General features: G+C 42.3%; 1 protein-coding gene across 2 annotated transcripts in view; it reads left to right on the forward strand.

Moving 5' to 3' along the window:
* The first annotated feature begins 721 nt into the window (after positions 1–721).
* The window catches only part of LOC124070471 (glucocorticoid receptor-like), a 57,207-nt gene continuing 44,092 nt past the window's right edge, over positions 722–13,836 (forward strand). For both annotated transcript variants that reach the window (XM_046410399.1, XM_046410400.1), the window contains exons 1-2: positions 722–1,229; positions 2,937–4,169. In XM_046410399.1, the coding sequence (XP_046266355.1) occupies positions 2,950–4,169 (1,220 nt within the window). In that variant the 5' untranslated portion in view covers positions 722–1,229; positions 2,937–2,949. The remainder of the gene's footprint in view (positions 1,230–2,936; positions 4,170–13,836) is intronic.

Genomic DNA, 13,836 nt, shown 5'->3' on the forward strand with positions numbered 1-13,836 from the left:
AACACTGTGTTGCTCAACTCTGGTAGCAGTCTGCTCTGGTATGGAATGGATAGATCAAGATCTCATAAACAAAACAATTTAACTGTCAGAAATTTCATATGAGTTGTCAGTGTGTTGATACCAATAGAGTAGGCCTTATGAAATCTTGGATTCCAATGAGTATCGCTTGCAGGAAAATACACTTTTTGCTCATAACCTTTTTTGACCATTAAAAGGGCTCCTAAATGGATTAAAGGGGGATTCGTGCTGCCGTCCATTGATGTGGTAGTTCAACAGGCTGTGGCGGAATGAGTTACGACCTGTAGCTGGCTCCTCGCTCCCAACATGCCCGGAGGTTAGCGGCGGCCGACGAAGACACGTTTTGACAGATTCCCCAGCAGAGAGTTTCAGCGGGGAAAGGGGCGTTCACCGGCAAGTGTCAAACTAACTGCCGCGTCAAGCTGCTGTAGGTAGACCGAAAGCGGTAGGAAGCTGAGCTAATCTGTCTTAAAATAAAAGCTATGAAAAAGCTCCCAGCGAATAACAAAATTGAATAAGAAGTTAAGGTGCATCTTATGTTTGGGTCATTTGTGTATAGTTCTTGCTTTAAGCGCTCATTTTTTTCCACATATATAGGCTAATTATGTAAGAGAAAGTCTTTTGGATGGGTGCAAAAGCAGAACCTTTATTCTGAAAGGATGCGGCGGAAGCGCTCCTCTCGTTCCATTTACTTTGGCATCATTTCACTAACTGTCCGCCATACCCTGCCTGAGTTTGCAGTTGAGTGCGCCAGGGCAGCACGGCTGTCTTACATAACTTTAATATACTCGCGGGTTTAATGGCGCAGAAGCAGAGCATTGCTGCGCAGATCTGTCGATTGATTGCGGATTTATCCTGAAATCGCGAGCAAGTGACCGATCGGCTACTTTTTCCTACCACCGACGACGTGCGTTAAAAGTTATCTACAGATCGACGACACGCGCACTCAGTGGATCCAACCAGCTCCAGATAGATCAGCGACGTTGTCTAAAATAGCTGATATTTCAGACGCTTTCCGGCTGTACCGGGAGAGAGGCGGCAACTAATCCAGCTGACATATCACCACGCAGTGTTGCCGCAAGGAAGGGGGTTTATTTGAGGGCTTGACCGTGTGGACTCTGTTTTTATTTATTTTTTTTTTCGCATTTTTCCCCAACTGGGACTGACAGGAGATGACCTAATCGGTAGAGCGCATCCTTCTTTCACTACAGGTACGGTCTACAATGAGATGCAGCCACTTGTCTTGTGGTTATATAGCCGGAGAAATATCGAGAGGTGAAAACTGGTCGTACCCCCGAGGTAGGCCGACGTTGAGCGTTCACCGGTGCTGCGTCGTGGGCGCACTGATCATGTCACCACCATCGTTTGGAGGAAGCGTGTTTTATTTGTGCAAGAAAGAAAATTAAAAACAAACAAACAAACATATATGTTGCGCAAACTTAGCACCGCACTACCGCTTATCAGCCTTTCCAGCTGTTAGGCGTGTGATCAGTGCAATTTCCCATCGCAGCCAACAGGTTGTACTAATGCTTTAACGTGGATAATGTGAGCAGTTCCGTAGGAAAAGTACAGTATAGCAAGTCAGGAAACCCCAAACTTTTTCAACTCCAGCAATCATAAGATCGCCATTATCTTATCTAGAACCTGTTCAGTCAACAAGCTCAATTGGAGAGGGTTCTGTGCATATCTAAATGCAATATTGATTACACTGCAGAGCTACCGATACTGTACTGTACTGTGGGCGTGGAAAAGTGGTGAAACCCATGAAAAAAAACCCCAATCCTTTCTCCATCGTGATAAATTAAATTATTAGTCATCTTTTTAGAGAGGAGCCCGTGAGGACGGGACCGCCACGAGTGCTCGGACCTCAGTTTTAGCACCGTAGTGCAGCTGTAAATGTGCAAAAGGAAGTGCTGTAAACCGCGGCTCATATAGCACCATATACCCTCTATATGGAGAAATGTCTTCTTGGAAGAGTGTCAGGACTGGCGCTGAAGGCGGAAAACAACAACAACTTGAAAAATCTGTCCAAGTGACAGCTTGCTCCGAACCAGTAGTTCATCCTGCCCCTCCAGATATGACTATCATTGTTAATGATCAACGGATAACAGCCTCTGCATGCAGAAGGCTTTCATTTGCAGAGGTTCTTTCCACGTGGTTTTGTTTTCTTTGACTCAAATTAGTTGAATTTAATTGCATTAAAGTGGTATTTCTCAATTTGTAAGTGGAGTTTTCACCTCAGTGTTAATTTGTTCTCACTTGCAAACGGTGATGGAGTCATTGGTGACTGGTGCAAATACCCAGTGGCCCATTATGGGTTAATCACTTTTGACAGATGTGTGTTGTTGCACAAATGCTTGGTTATATGAAGGGGATGTCAGTAGCAATGCCTCTAACACAAGTTATGCTTGGACATGTCTTGCACTTCTTGACACTTGAGTTGAGAGGAGGGCACAGTTCAAAGAAATAAAATGAACATTGTGGGTATTTGTGTTATGCAAGGGCTGTAGTCTCAGCTTTTCTGTGCTGATTTTGATCATCCTGATTGGTGCCGTTTTGCCATATTGTACCAGTGTGGGTGTGAGAGGACGCGAAGGCCTGTTTGTAACGGCTGCTGTCGTTCCTTGAAAAATAAATAATAAATAGAGAATGGCGTAGACGGAGCCATAGTAGTCTTGCACCGTGCCATTTTTTAATGCAGATGGTTCGGGACACCTATTACTGTATCTTTACTATTGTGAAAGATACTATTTTTTTTTATATTTAAGTGTTGTAATTTTTTTCACTATGAATTAGCAACTGCCTATGTATCATCTTACCCAGCATCAAATCTGTTTTTATAGCCTAACCCTTGTCTCTTTTCTCTCTCACCCTGTGTGTGCTGTGAACTCTCTGACTCACCCTCACTGTCCTGTCAGGATAAAAAAAAAAATGGATCAGGGAGGACTGAAGCGCAACGGTAATCGAGACGACAGTCTGACATTTGGGGAGGCAGAAGTCGGAGTAGGCAGAGATACAGGTGACACAACTGGTTCACTGCTCCAGTCTGCAATGCACCTGCCAGGCCCGGGGTCCCCAAATGGACAAGGTGGAACCAAAGACCAGGGGGAGCTTGGAGGTCTCTTTGATTCCCCTCGGCATTATGTCCTACCAGACATGAAGGAGGGTAAAATCATCAGACTGGAGAAACAACAACAACGGGATATTGATCTTTTCAGCATGGAGGAGAGCTTGCTGAAACAGGGTATTTCCGATCTGGACCGCTCGTCCACCTCTGTCATCAACACCTCAGACATCTCCGTCCTGGGCAACCTCCCTCTGCCGGACCTTTTTCCCCAGCACATCAAGCAGGAGGGGAATTTTTCTATGGATAAAGACTTGGAAATTTACAGTGGACGTGCAGGGGCTGGTCCGAGTGATTTGGATGGCAGCAGCAGTCGTCTAATCGAGGATACTGAGATTTGGCAAGAAATAGACCTTCCTAGCTCTCTGCCAGAAATCAGTGATTTTGAATTGGATTCAGAAGTGGAACACTTGGGTAACATCCTGCATGAGAGCAGGGGTGGTGGCGGTCCAATCAGCGGCTTGCTAAAGGAAACAAAGTCTCTTGTGGATAACGGAGTAAACTGTACCAACGTGAACGGCGCAGACCACTCCGTTCAGCATCATCCTCACCAGCAGCAGCAGCAGCAGCACCACCACCTATTACAGCACCAGCAACATCAGCTTCATCATCAGCAGCAGCCGCCTGAATCACTTCTGTCCAGCGTTATGATCAAGGAAGAGAAGGATCCTGACGACTCTTTCATCCGCATCTGCACTTCTGATGTGGTCAAGCAGGAGAAGCAAGAGGGCGCTGGTTTCTGCCAGGCGCAGTGTCTACAGAGTGGCATGAGCTCTCTACATGGAGCAGGCCACATGTCCTCACCTATGGGCATCGGTGCAGGACCTGGCTACAACTACAGAGCCAACCCATCCTCCGCAGTGGGCCTACAAGACCATAAGCCCTTTGGCATGTACTCAAACCTGGCTCTGGCCGGGGAGAGTTGGGCCAGGGGGAACAGGTATGGAGAGTCATCCGGGATACAGAGGGTTGACGATGGGATCCCCTCCGCCGCAGCCTTGGCAACGTTTCCCATCAGCTACTCCAGGTAGGTCTCACAGAGATTTTACTTTGCTCTGCTCTGCTTACTTTTGTCCCCATGTGGCGGATTTGTTTTGATCCATGGTTTGCTTGACTTTGTATTTGCTGTTCTGATAAATGTTAAGATTTGTAAGAGGGGAGTTGAAGGTGATTCATGCCGTTGTGCAGTCTTGGCTGTGAGAAGTTTGAACTGTGAACTAGTCTCTGTGACCTGTTAATTGGTGTGTTTTGTTTTTTTGGGTCATTTTTGCTGCCTTTTCTGAACTCAAATACTGGGTCAGAAAAAACAGAAAATCTGTCAGCACAGAATCAGAAGTCCAAACACAGTGAATGTGACTTACTGATGCATCTTGTTTGTTGTTAAAGGCCACAAATGAACTCTAATACATGACAGCGAATCACAAATTGATTGATTTAATGTGGGAATCATAAGCCAGATAATCAAAGACCATTTTGCTTTTTTTGTTGTTATTGTGTTTTTTTTTTTTGCTCTGGTGCTCCTGCAACCACAGAAACATGTTTGTGCTGTTTGCTGTTGATGGTCTTGAAATCAAATCAATTTCAGAGTGATGTATCAGGGCACTTCCCTGCAGGAAACCTTGAGTGTGCATTTGGGATATGAAAGCAGTCGTTGCCTTTCACAGCATTTAAGCCTGAGTCTTCCAATGTGATTTTTACCACAATAGAAATGTCACTTCAGTAAGCCAGGCGTTGTGGTGTGTTTTGTCTGTGACAATTTTCTGTGTGTGTGTGTGTGTGTGTGGAAGAGCTAGCACCCCTGTTGTGGAGGGCATCTGGTGCTTATCACCTCCAATGGGCACACACAACAGGCCACACGTTCCTCTGATTGATCCACATTGCATCACAGTTCAGGAGTAACACGACAGACAAATATAGGAATAAATCCTTCTTTGTTTACAGAATTACTGTTAGATTTGAGGAAAAAAAAGCGATGAATTACGGTAGTTGAAAACATTCAGCTTACAAGGAGGCAAGAGGGAAAAGAAAAAATGTTGGGCAGTATGCAAACATTCTGTAATTTCAGTATTACAGCTGTGGTAGTAGGCCTCTAACCTGAAGCAGTTACTGAAAAGATATTTATTTTTGGGCAAGATTGTGAAACTGTTCTCATACAGAGTAACTCATCATAATTTGCCTTGTCCTCTGGTATTTTTCCAAAATAGCGCTGGAACACGACGCTTGTTATAAAGATATCACAGAGTTGCGTAAAGTGTGTCAGCCCACAGGAAATGATTCATTGAGGAAATGTAAGATGTACGTTTCTGAGGATGCAGTGTGGTCAGTGTTTAGCGCGAGGGGCTTAAGTGAGAAGGGTCAGGTTCTCACTTCTGCTGGGAAGTACCGAATAGGCTGTGAGTGAAAGTTTGAAAGAGAGAGATTTATCCTCTGTTTTATGACCGTCAGATCATAAGATGGTGTTTGATTAATGCAGGGTAATAATGTGAGTCAGGACTGTCCATCTGAAAGAGCCATTGAAGTGTTCGGCTCAGGCCGCTTTGTAAACAAGTCGAAGATGAACACTGTTATCTTCCTCCTGTCAGACTGATATGCTCCTGGGCTGTTGTGCTGTTAACCAATTAGACTATGGTCAAGTTTCTATCACGGTTCACAAGTGCAAACTGTGTGTTTTTCAGCTCTTTTATTTACATATGATAGAGCTACCGCTAACACTGATAACAAAGCTTTGCAGAAACAACAAAATGGCTTGTTAATAAGCTGCTATGATAATGTTTTCTTTTGTTGTGGCTGTTTTGCTTTGCTGTTCGGTCCTAATGTGACACATGGAAAGAAAATTCATCTGCAATTATTTTGTCACTTTCAAATTTAACCAAACAACAAACGTGAAACACATGTGGCAATGCCAAGAGTCTGTGCCAAAATGCTATTGTGCACAAGCTACTTCCTGGTATGCTGATGCTTGTTGCACCAGCTTAGTTTGCTCCTCTGATGACGCCCTGCATTGTCTAAACACTGCAATAAAAAAAACTCTTACAGCACAAACAACTTAACTCATTAGTTAATCAATCTATAAAATGGCCATTGAAGTTTCCTACGTTCCAAAGTGACATCTTTTCTGAACAACGGTCCAAAAGCCAAATGTGTTCAGTTTGCTATCAAGTTAGACAAAAATGTGAGAATCTGAGAGAGTTTTAAGGATTTTTTTTACTTTTAAAACTGACCAATGATCAATCTGAAAATACCTGCAGATTAATTTCCTTTCCATTTAATAATGAATTGAAAGATTAATATTTTGAGCTCTGCATGAAACCAAATCTGTGTGTATATATCAGAAGACTGTGAGGTTCGCTGTAATCATACAACATTGTACCTTGGGCATTACTGTAGTGCAAGTAATTACTTAAGGTAAATCCACAGGAGCTGTACACAGCATAATGCAGTTCTGTATAGCATAACAAATACCTCTGTGAGCAGTGCGGATCACAGAGGGGTGTAAAATTGATTTGTGCCTGTTTAGACTTAACAGCTGCAATGTTTAGGCGATGCAGGGAAAAAAAAAATCATTCATCAGCCTCATGTGTTACTGAACTGTGCCAACACCGTCACTGTTGATCTTTTCTCCGCACGCCCTTAGAAATGCATGATTTGTATGTTCATTCTGAACATCACATGTTATTTTGCTCAAGTTGCTTTTGAAAACTGCAATCCACCATGGATCTCATTAAAAAACAAAATGCAAATAACAGATAATAATAGACTGTGATGGAATGTTTTACAACCCTGCCCTTCAGGATGATGGACAGCCAGAAGGACTCCGGCTCCCTGGTTACCTCACTAGTGAACATAGCAAACGACTCCGCATACTGTACTGTGTATCACCGAGAACACCTCGCTATTGTATGGGAATTTTCAGCACACTTGGAACGCAGTTTGGCTCGATCACGCTACTTGGCTCAAACCTCTGGTTATGTAACTGATAATCAAATAGACAAATGGTGTTGCTCCATACTCAGGGTGGAATGAGGCCCCTGAAACACTCTTTTTAAATTCCTGAAACAGCATTATACTTCTTTAATTAAGCTGACAGCCGTTTTTTGCTTCCTTTCATTTCTTTCTACTGTGTGACACCTTCTTGTGTGCAGCAGACATAAATGACACTTAGCTATACAGTGCATTGCTTTCTGAATGTTCCACCTGTTAATCTTTTCATCTTTTTGGTGCGAAGTGTAAAGTCTCATTCTGAAATGATATTAGTCGTGCCGACAGTAGAAAGGGTAACGAAGTTGACGTGAACCCTTCTCTGTTGCTGTGCCGCGTCAGTGTGTGCCAGAGCAGAGCTGCAGAGGGCAAGTGTGTGTGTGTGTGTGTGATGCTGGGAGGCCACGTGTACAGATCTGCTCTGGTGTGCTGCTGCGTCTCTCTCAGACTGTCACTCCATCATGTTTTTTTTATTCCAGACCCTTCAGAGCTCTCCATATTTCATATTTCACAGACGCATGTAAGAGGTGTATACGCAAACACACACACACACACACGCACTTAGATCATGTTTCTATTTTCTTGTTTGCAAGTTAATTGTGCTTGTGTTTGACATTTGTGGGTGTGTTAACAGTAGTGCTGAATGCCAGATGAATACTTTTTTTTTTTTCAGACACATTTTAAAATAGATTGACATTGTTTCCGGTTTGTGTGAAGGTTGCCTGGGGGCTTGTTGCGTGATTGTGGTGTTGAGTGGATGACTTCATGCTCCTCTGCATTTTCTTTCATTAAAAACACAACATTAATGTTGAAGGAAGCGTCTCAACATGTGCACTGCCGCTACTACTGTATGAAGTGTTCTGTATGGAAAGCCTGTTTTATAAATTTGGATTTCCTAAATTCCAGCATATATTTTAAAGATTTTTTTTTTTTACACTGACTGATGCAGCCAATTGAAGGGAGAAGTTCTGGAGGGAAAAAGTCAACATGAGTTGCAGTCATGGATGCTGGCACTGTGTGGGGGCCATAAATGAAAATTTGCAAGTGACTATGATGATGCATTGGATGAGTATTGCATATTTGCATTATTTTACCTAATTCTTGGTGTGACTATGGTCTCTAGTTGTTTGTCAGGCTTCACTGCAGCTGCCTTTTTTTTTCTGTCGTTAACAGAGATATCAACTTTGTTATTTAGTTGGAGAGTTGTGACTGTATTGGAGGGTTTTGTTTCTATTTGTGGGTACTAATTCACTGAAGTGAAAACACCCTCAAACAGAACTGAGTAACTGAACTAAATTGAATCCTGACCTTTCACTTGTAGTACGTCAGCATTATGTCAGCATTTGTGGACACATAAGAGCCCAGAGCCCATGAGCTGACATGCTGTGATAATTCAGCATTATCATTAATTCACTTGCAGTGGATAATGATGATCATATCATCATTATCACTTAATAAAAATCATTTATCATCATTTTATTTATTTGAACTATTTCACCCACAGCCTTGTTGAAATGTACCTCATCCACAAAGTCTGCCCTCCTTTTTGAGTCTGACTCAGGAAAAAAAAAAGTGTGTGTTTTGTTTTTTAATATGTCATGGCTATACATTATATAATTTTCCCTCAGGGAATTTTAACTGTACTATTCTAAATGCTCTCAATAGTCATTTCACAAGAGGTAGTCAGGCAAAATGCAGATAAAACGAACTAAAGGAAAACTGGGTCACACTCATGTGTGTTGACTCAGTTTTCTTGATTTGTAATCTCTTAAGATTGAGCCAACCTCAATCCACATTGTTTGTTTGAGTTCCTGTTGCTTAATAAGCTTAACCTTCATCGTATGCAAGGCTGCATTTTACTTCCCTTTTTTGCTGCATTTTACTGTTTAATTACCACTGTGTGATTTATTTCTCCCATCCTCCATCACTTCATACACTCGTTTAATATTTCAAAGTCAGGATTAATCAAGTAGGCCTACTTGTTCACGTGGAATGCAAACATGCAGGCCACATGTTACTCTGATGCTTTGTATTACCCTGTGAGGAGCAGCACCACAACGCCACGAGACCTCTCTAACGTTATACAAACTGTGCCCTAGAGAGACTTGTGCAAAGATGAGTTTTCAAAGATAGCATCTCTGACTCGATCATCATTGTACAGCTAAAAGTTCAATCTGATTCCATATCGGTACTCTTCCTTAAAGAGGCTTTATATATATGCAGCTCTCATCAGCCAAGACATGTTTCTCAACAAGATACTCTTTCATTCATTTGTCACGCTTCTTTCTTCTCTCTGCCTTGGTCTCTCAGGCCTCAGTGGAGTCTACTGTATTGAGTCTTTGATGTAGGCTTCGGTTGGGGTCACTGTAGTGCAGACAGTCAAAGGAGGTCTGGGCCTCTTAGCAGCCAAGCAGTTTCTTTTTTAAGGCTGTTTTGTTGCTACTGGTTTGTTTATGCTAGTGTTGGGTGTCATGAAAATGTCCTGGCCTATGTAGCAGGCCACATGATGGATTTAACCTTTTTTTGGCAAAGCTAGACTTTAGCTAGCCATATCCCTGCAAAAACTACTATTTTTGCAAAGCTTTTCAGAAAGCCTTTGAATCGTTGCCAATAAATTTCAGCGGCAGTTTGTAGTGTTATTAAGAAATTATCCTGTGAAATATTGTCTCTTCATGATGCATTGCAGTTAGTCCACAGCCTCTAAACTGGGCTGAATACACATTTTTGGTCCATTCTGTGTACAGGACATCAGTTATGCCTATTAGTTAAATTGTCATCTACTGCATGTTGAATGGGTTCAGTCTTGACTCTGGTGAAAACAGTTTTTTATTAACTCAAGATCCACTTACTAACCCCCCCCCCCCCCCCCCCCCCCCCCTTTTTTTTTTTTTTTTTTTTTTTTGGAGATTTCACCCACATCGCACAGAGTTTCTCTAAGCGAATGCCCAGTTGTCATGGAGATAGCTCGGTTGTCATCAAATGACCTAAGAATGGAGCTGTACTCTGCATTTGCTGTATGTAATATATACACTACACTACACCCACATTCTGCGCCCAATTACAGACAAACATACGGACTCACAAATGCCTCATTGCACATCACATGATGACTGTGTGGTCGGCAAAGCTAGCTGGGAGCCATTTTTTTGGTTCAGGCTGTCATTACTCGGAACAGAGTAAACAATCCTTGATGGATAATTTCAGCAGAATTCTTTGTGAAGCCATCCTTGTCTAATGAATTATGCGATGGCCATCAGAACTATGCTTTGAAGTTCCTCTGAGTGCATAGCTGTGATTCGGTCATAAATTCGATGGCTTACTTAGCAGCGTATCCTAGCTCAGCTTGCAACAGTTGGACCAGAAATTGACAGCAAGAAGGCGATAATGGGGGTGTGTTTGTGATGGCAGCAGTCAGTTCCTTTCTCTGCAGTCCGTCGGCCACAGTCACATGAAGAATTCTGCGAGCAGGCTGTGCTCAGATATGTCAGGAGTGTGCATAAATATAACTCTGAGTGAACTGACTCACTGTACCTCATAAACAGAGGATTGTGTCTATTACGTTTGGAAACAATTTTATCAGGAGACAGGAAGTGCAGAGTCTAGTTGTTATCATGGCTCAAGCTGCTGTGTCTTTTCCCCTCTTTGGCTGAAGTTGCATCATTCATAAAACAATTCATATGTTAATTAAAAATATTGCTGATCGGCTGATTCGCTTGTTTACTTAAAATTAGAACAGTGCTGTATTACTGTGAAGTCACCAGTAAACCAAAGCAAACTTATACTTTATTGTCATTGTCGAGAAACAACGAGATAATATACAAGCATCATCCAAACTGGCATAGCATATAATACAATATACAATACAGTAGAATACATTAACCGTTTAAATAAAGGTAACAGGAGGAGGGAGGGAGGGAGGGAGAGGGACTGAAATTATGGAGGGAAGTGTGGAGTGGGATGAGTGCTGCAGCAATGCAAAGACCAGTTGACAGTTATTGTAGTTGTGTGGAAGATGTAGTGTGAGGTGGTGGGTTGCGGGGGTAGAGTGAGTGTCTCACTCTGCTGGTTCTGGCCCGGATGGACCTGTATCTTCTCCCTGAGGGCAGCAGGTGAAACAAGTGATGTACAGGGTGTGCTGGCTCCCGCAGGATATTGTGCACTCTCCTCAGACAGTGGCTGATGTAGACAGAGGTGATCTCCAGGAGACTGGTCCTAATGCTGTTTTCACCACTCTCTGGAGTGCCTGCTTTTCAGCCATAGTGCAGCAGGAGCACCACGCTAACAGTCCATAGGTCAACACGCTTTCTATTGCACAGTGATAAAATGTTCACAGTGCGTTTTTGAGGAAGATTAGTTCTGCTCAGCTTCCTCAGGTAGTAGAGGGCAGGGTTAGTGCCCCAGGTCAGATTCTCTGTCACAGTCACATCTATGAACTTCAAGCGTAAGTGTCACAAATTTGCAGAAACTACAAGCACATCATAGGGTTTTCCCCTGTATATTGGTTAGTGGAGGTGACAAATTATGCTCTCCACCACAAACACCCCCCAAAAGTGGAAAGAGATGTAATTTTCCGCTTTTGCTACCTGCATGCAAAACTAAGAACTTACCGTGCGAAGACACATCTGGTTGACAAATTAAAGGAAAAACCAACGGAAAATTTACTGCTTTAGTTCTGTTGAAGGTGACGATGATGGTGATTTGATGGTGCGTTGATCCAAGGTGTCCCATAGGAGTTCATTTGGGCTGTGATTTGTCTCCACCCGTTTACTTAGTTTTCCTCCTAACTGATCTGTGCACCATTGAGCTTAATCAGTGGAGACTGTCTACAGTAGATAATATTAAAATGAAATATTCTACATAAAAAATGTAATTGAAATCTAATTTTTTTTGGGGGGGTGGGGGATACATCCCTCAAATTAAATAAATTGAGGAAATTTAGTTACTAGATCAAGATGTAAACAGCTGCCTTGCTCATTTATTAAACACATGGCTTGACAACGACACAGCACTTCTGGAGATGTCAAACAGTGTAACAGATCATGAAGAATAATTTTATCTCTGTGATTTTGCAGTTATAATATATACACACAACTTTTTGTTTTTCCGTTTTGTGATAAAGTTAAATGGAAACAAATCCATTGTTTGTTTACCATAAAAATCCAGGATACTTTTGTTTGTTGTCAAAATATTTATATTGATTATCTCCCCTGCTGCTGTTCATCTTGCAGTATTTTTCCCACAACCATCTCTCTGCTTTCAGTTGTTGTTTGAGCGGATTCAGAAACAAACACAGAAACCCTGATGAATTTTGTCTCGATAACATTTTTGTGTAGAGACAAATAGAAGCCTCCTGCAGGAACACAAACACCATAACAGGACTTTGCAAGCGCCGTATTTCACCGCAAGTCCTGTAAATTCTCTGATGTGTCAGTACTTGTTTTCTGATCGATGAATCAAGATGGTGGAATTTCCTGTCTTGGCTGCCCTGTTTTTTCCCGTACTTTTTACTGTCTCTGTTTTTCTGAGACAGTAAAGACATATTTTTGTTGCTCTGTTTGTGTCGTGCAGCCTGTCTGCCTCATTGTGGGTCATCATCACTTCTTCTGTCATCTAACCCAGATGTGATCTTCTTTAATCCTTCCATCCCGAGTCAGCAAGCAGGGAAATGCCCTCAATCTGTATATAGAACACACATCTTTCTGTCCCATGCTTTGTCGGTGTTCCTGATTGGACTAAAGGAAAAGTAGTCTGGATTTGATTACTGAGGTCCAGGGTTCACTTTCAGTTCATCTGTTTAAACGGATGTAATGAATGACTTGCTCCTCCTTCTGTTCAAATTATTTGCCTGTGTTTTTAATGGCAAAAATCTTCTCTGATAATGGCCATCGATCTCAGGCCATTTTATTGACTGCGCAGAAATCAAAATTGGATGCTAGTCTGTCCAAATACGGCTTTAAAAGGGAGCGAATAAGTGATTCCTTTGCTCCTCTGCTGGGTTACTTTTCAAGAAACAAGTTAGAGTTTTCCTTCCACCTGATCAGAGTCAGCAGGGTGGCAGAGTCTCCAGGGAGACTGTCAGCAGGAGGCCGCAGGTTCGGACCCCTCTGACAGCAAGCATCCATCTTGTTGAAGCGTGAGCCACTTGATGAATCCCTCCGGTCCCAGAGCTGCTGTTCTTTTGATTTGCTGAGGGTCTTTTTAGGTACAGTTAATGTATAATATCACAGACCTGCCAGCTTTTGAAGCCTGGAGATGGTATGTATGAGGTTAGAGCTGTTTGCACTTGGAATTTCAGATGAGCATGCCATGAAATACAAAACACTTCCTCAGTGCCATTTTATATTGTGTCTGTCTACAGTGTGAAAAAAAAATAAAATAAAATGAGAGTCATTCTACAGTATCACAGTATTTATGCCTCTAATAAAATCACCTGATGGAGTTTGGAAGCATCCATTTCAAACAGCAAATCTCCAACAAGCTGTGACTTAATAATTAGTCAGAGCTCTTCATTTCTGACTTGTTTGTTCAATACTTGTTGTTGAGCTGCTTTTAAGAGCTCGTGCATGACTACATGCATCCTTGAAGACTCAGTGTACTTTCATTTGTGAATGCTAATCATGTGAAAGTAGGTGGATTGTTATGCTGTAGACTGAAATGCACTTTATCATGTCAGACCTATTGCCATAGTATGTGTAGATAAATGCTGATAAACACAT

Source organism: Scatophagus argus, chromosome 14, assembly GCF_020382885.2.
Source record: "Scatophagus argus isolate fScaArg1 chromosome 14, fScaArg1.pri, whole genome shotgun sequence".
Classification (NCBI taxonomy): domain Eukaryota; kingdom Metazoa; phylum Chordata; class Actinopteri; family Scatophagidae; genus Scatophagus; species Scatophagus argus.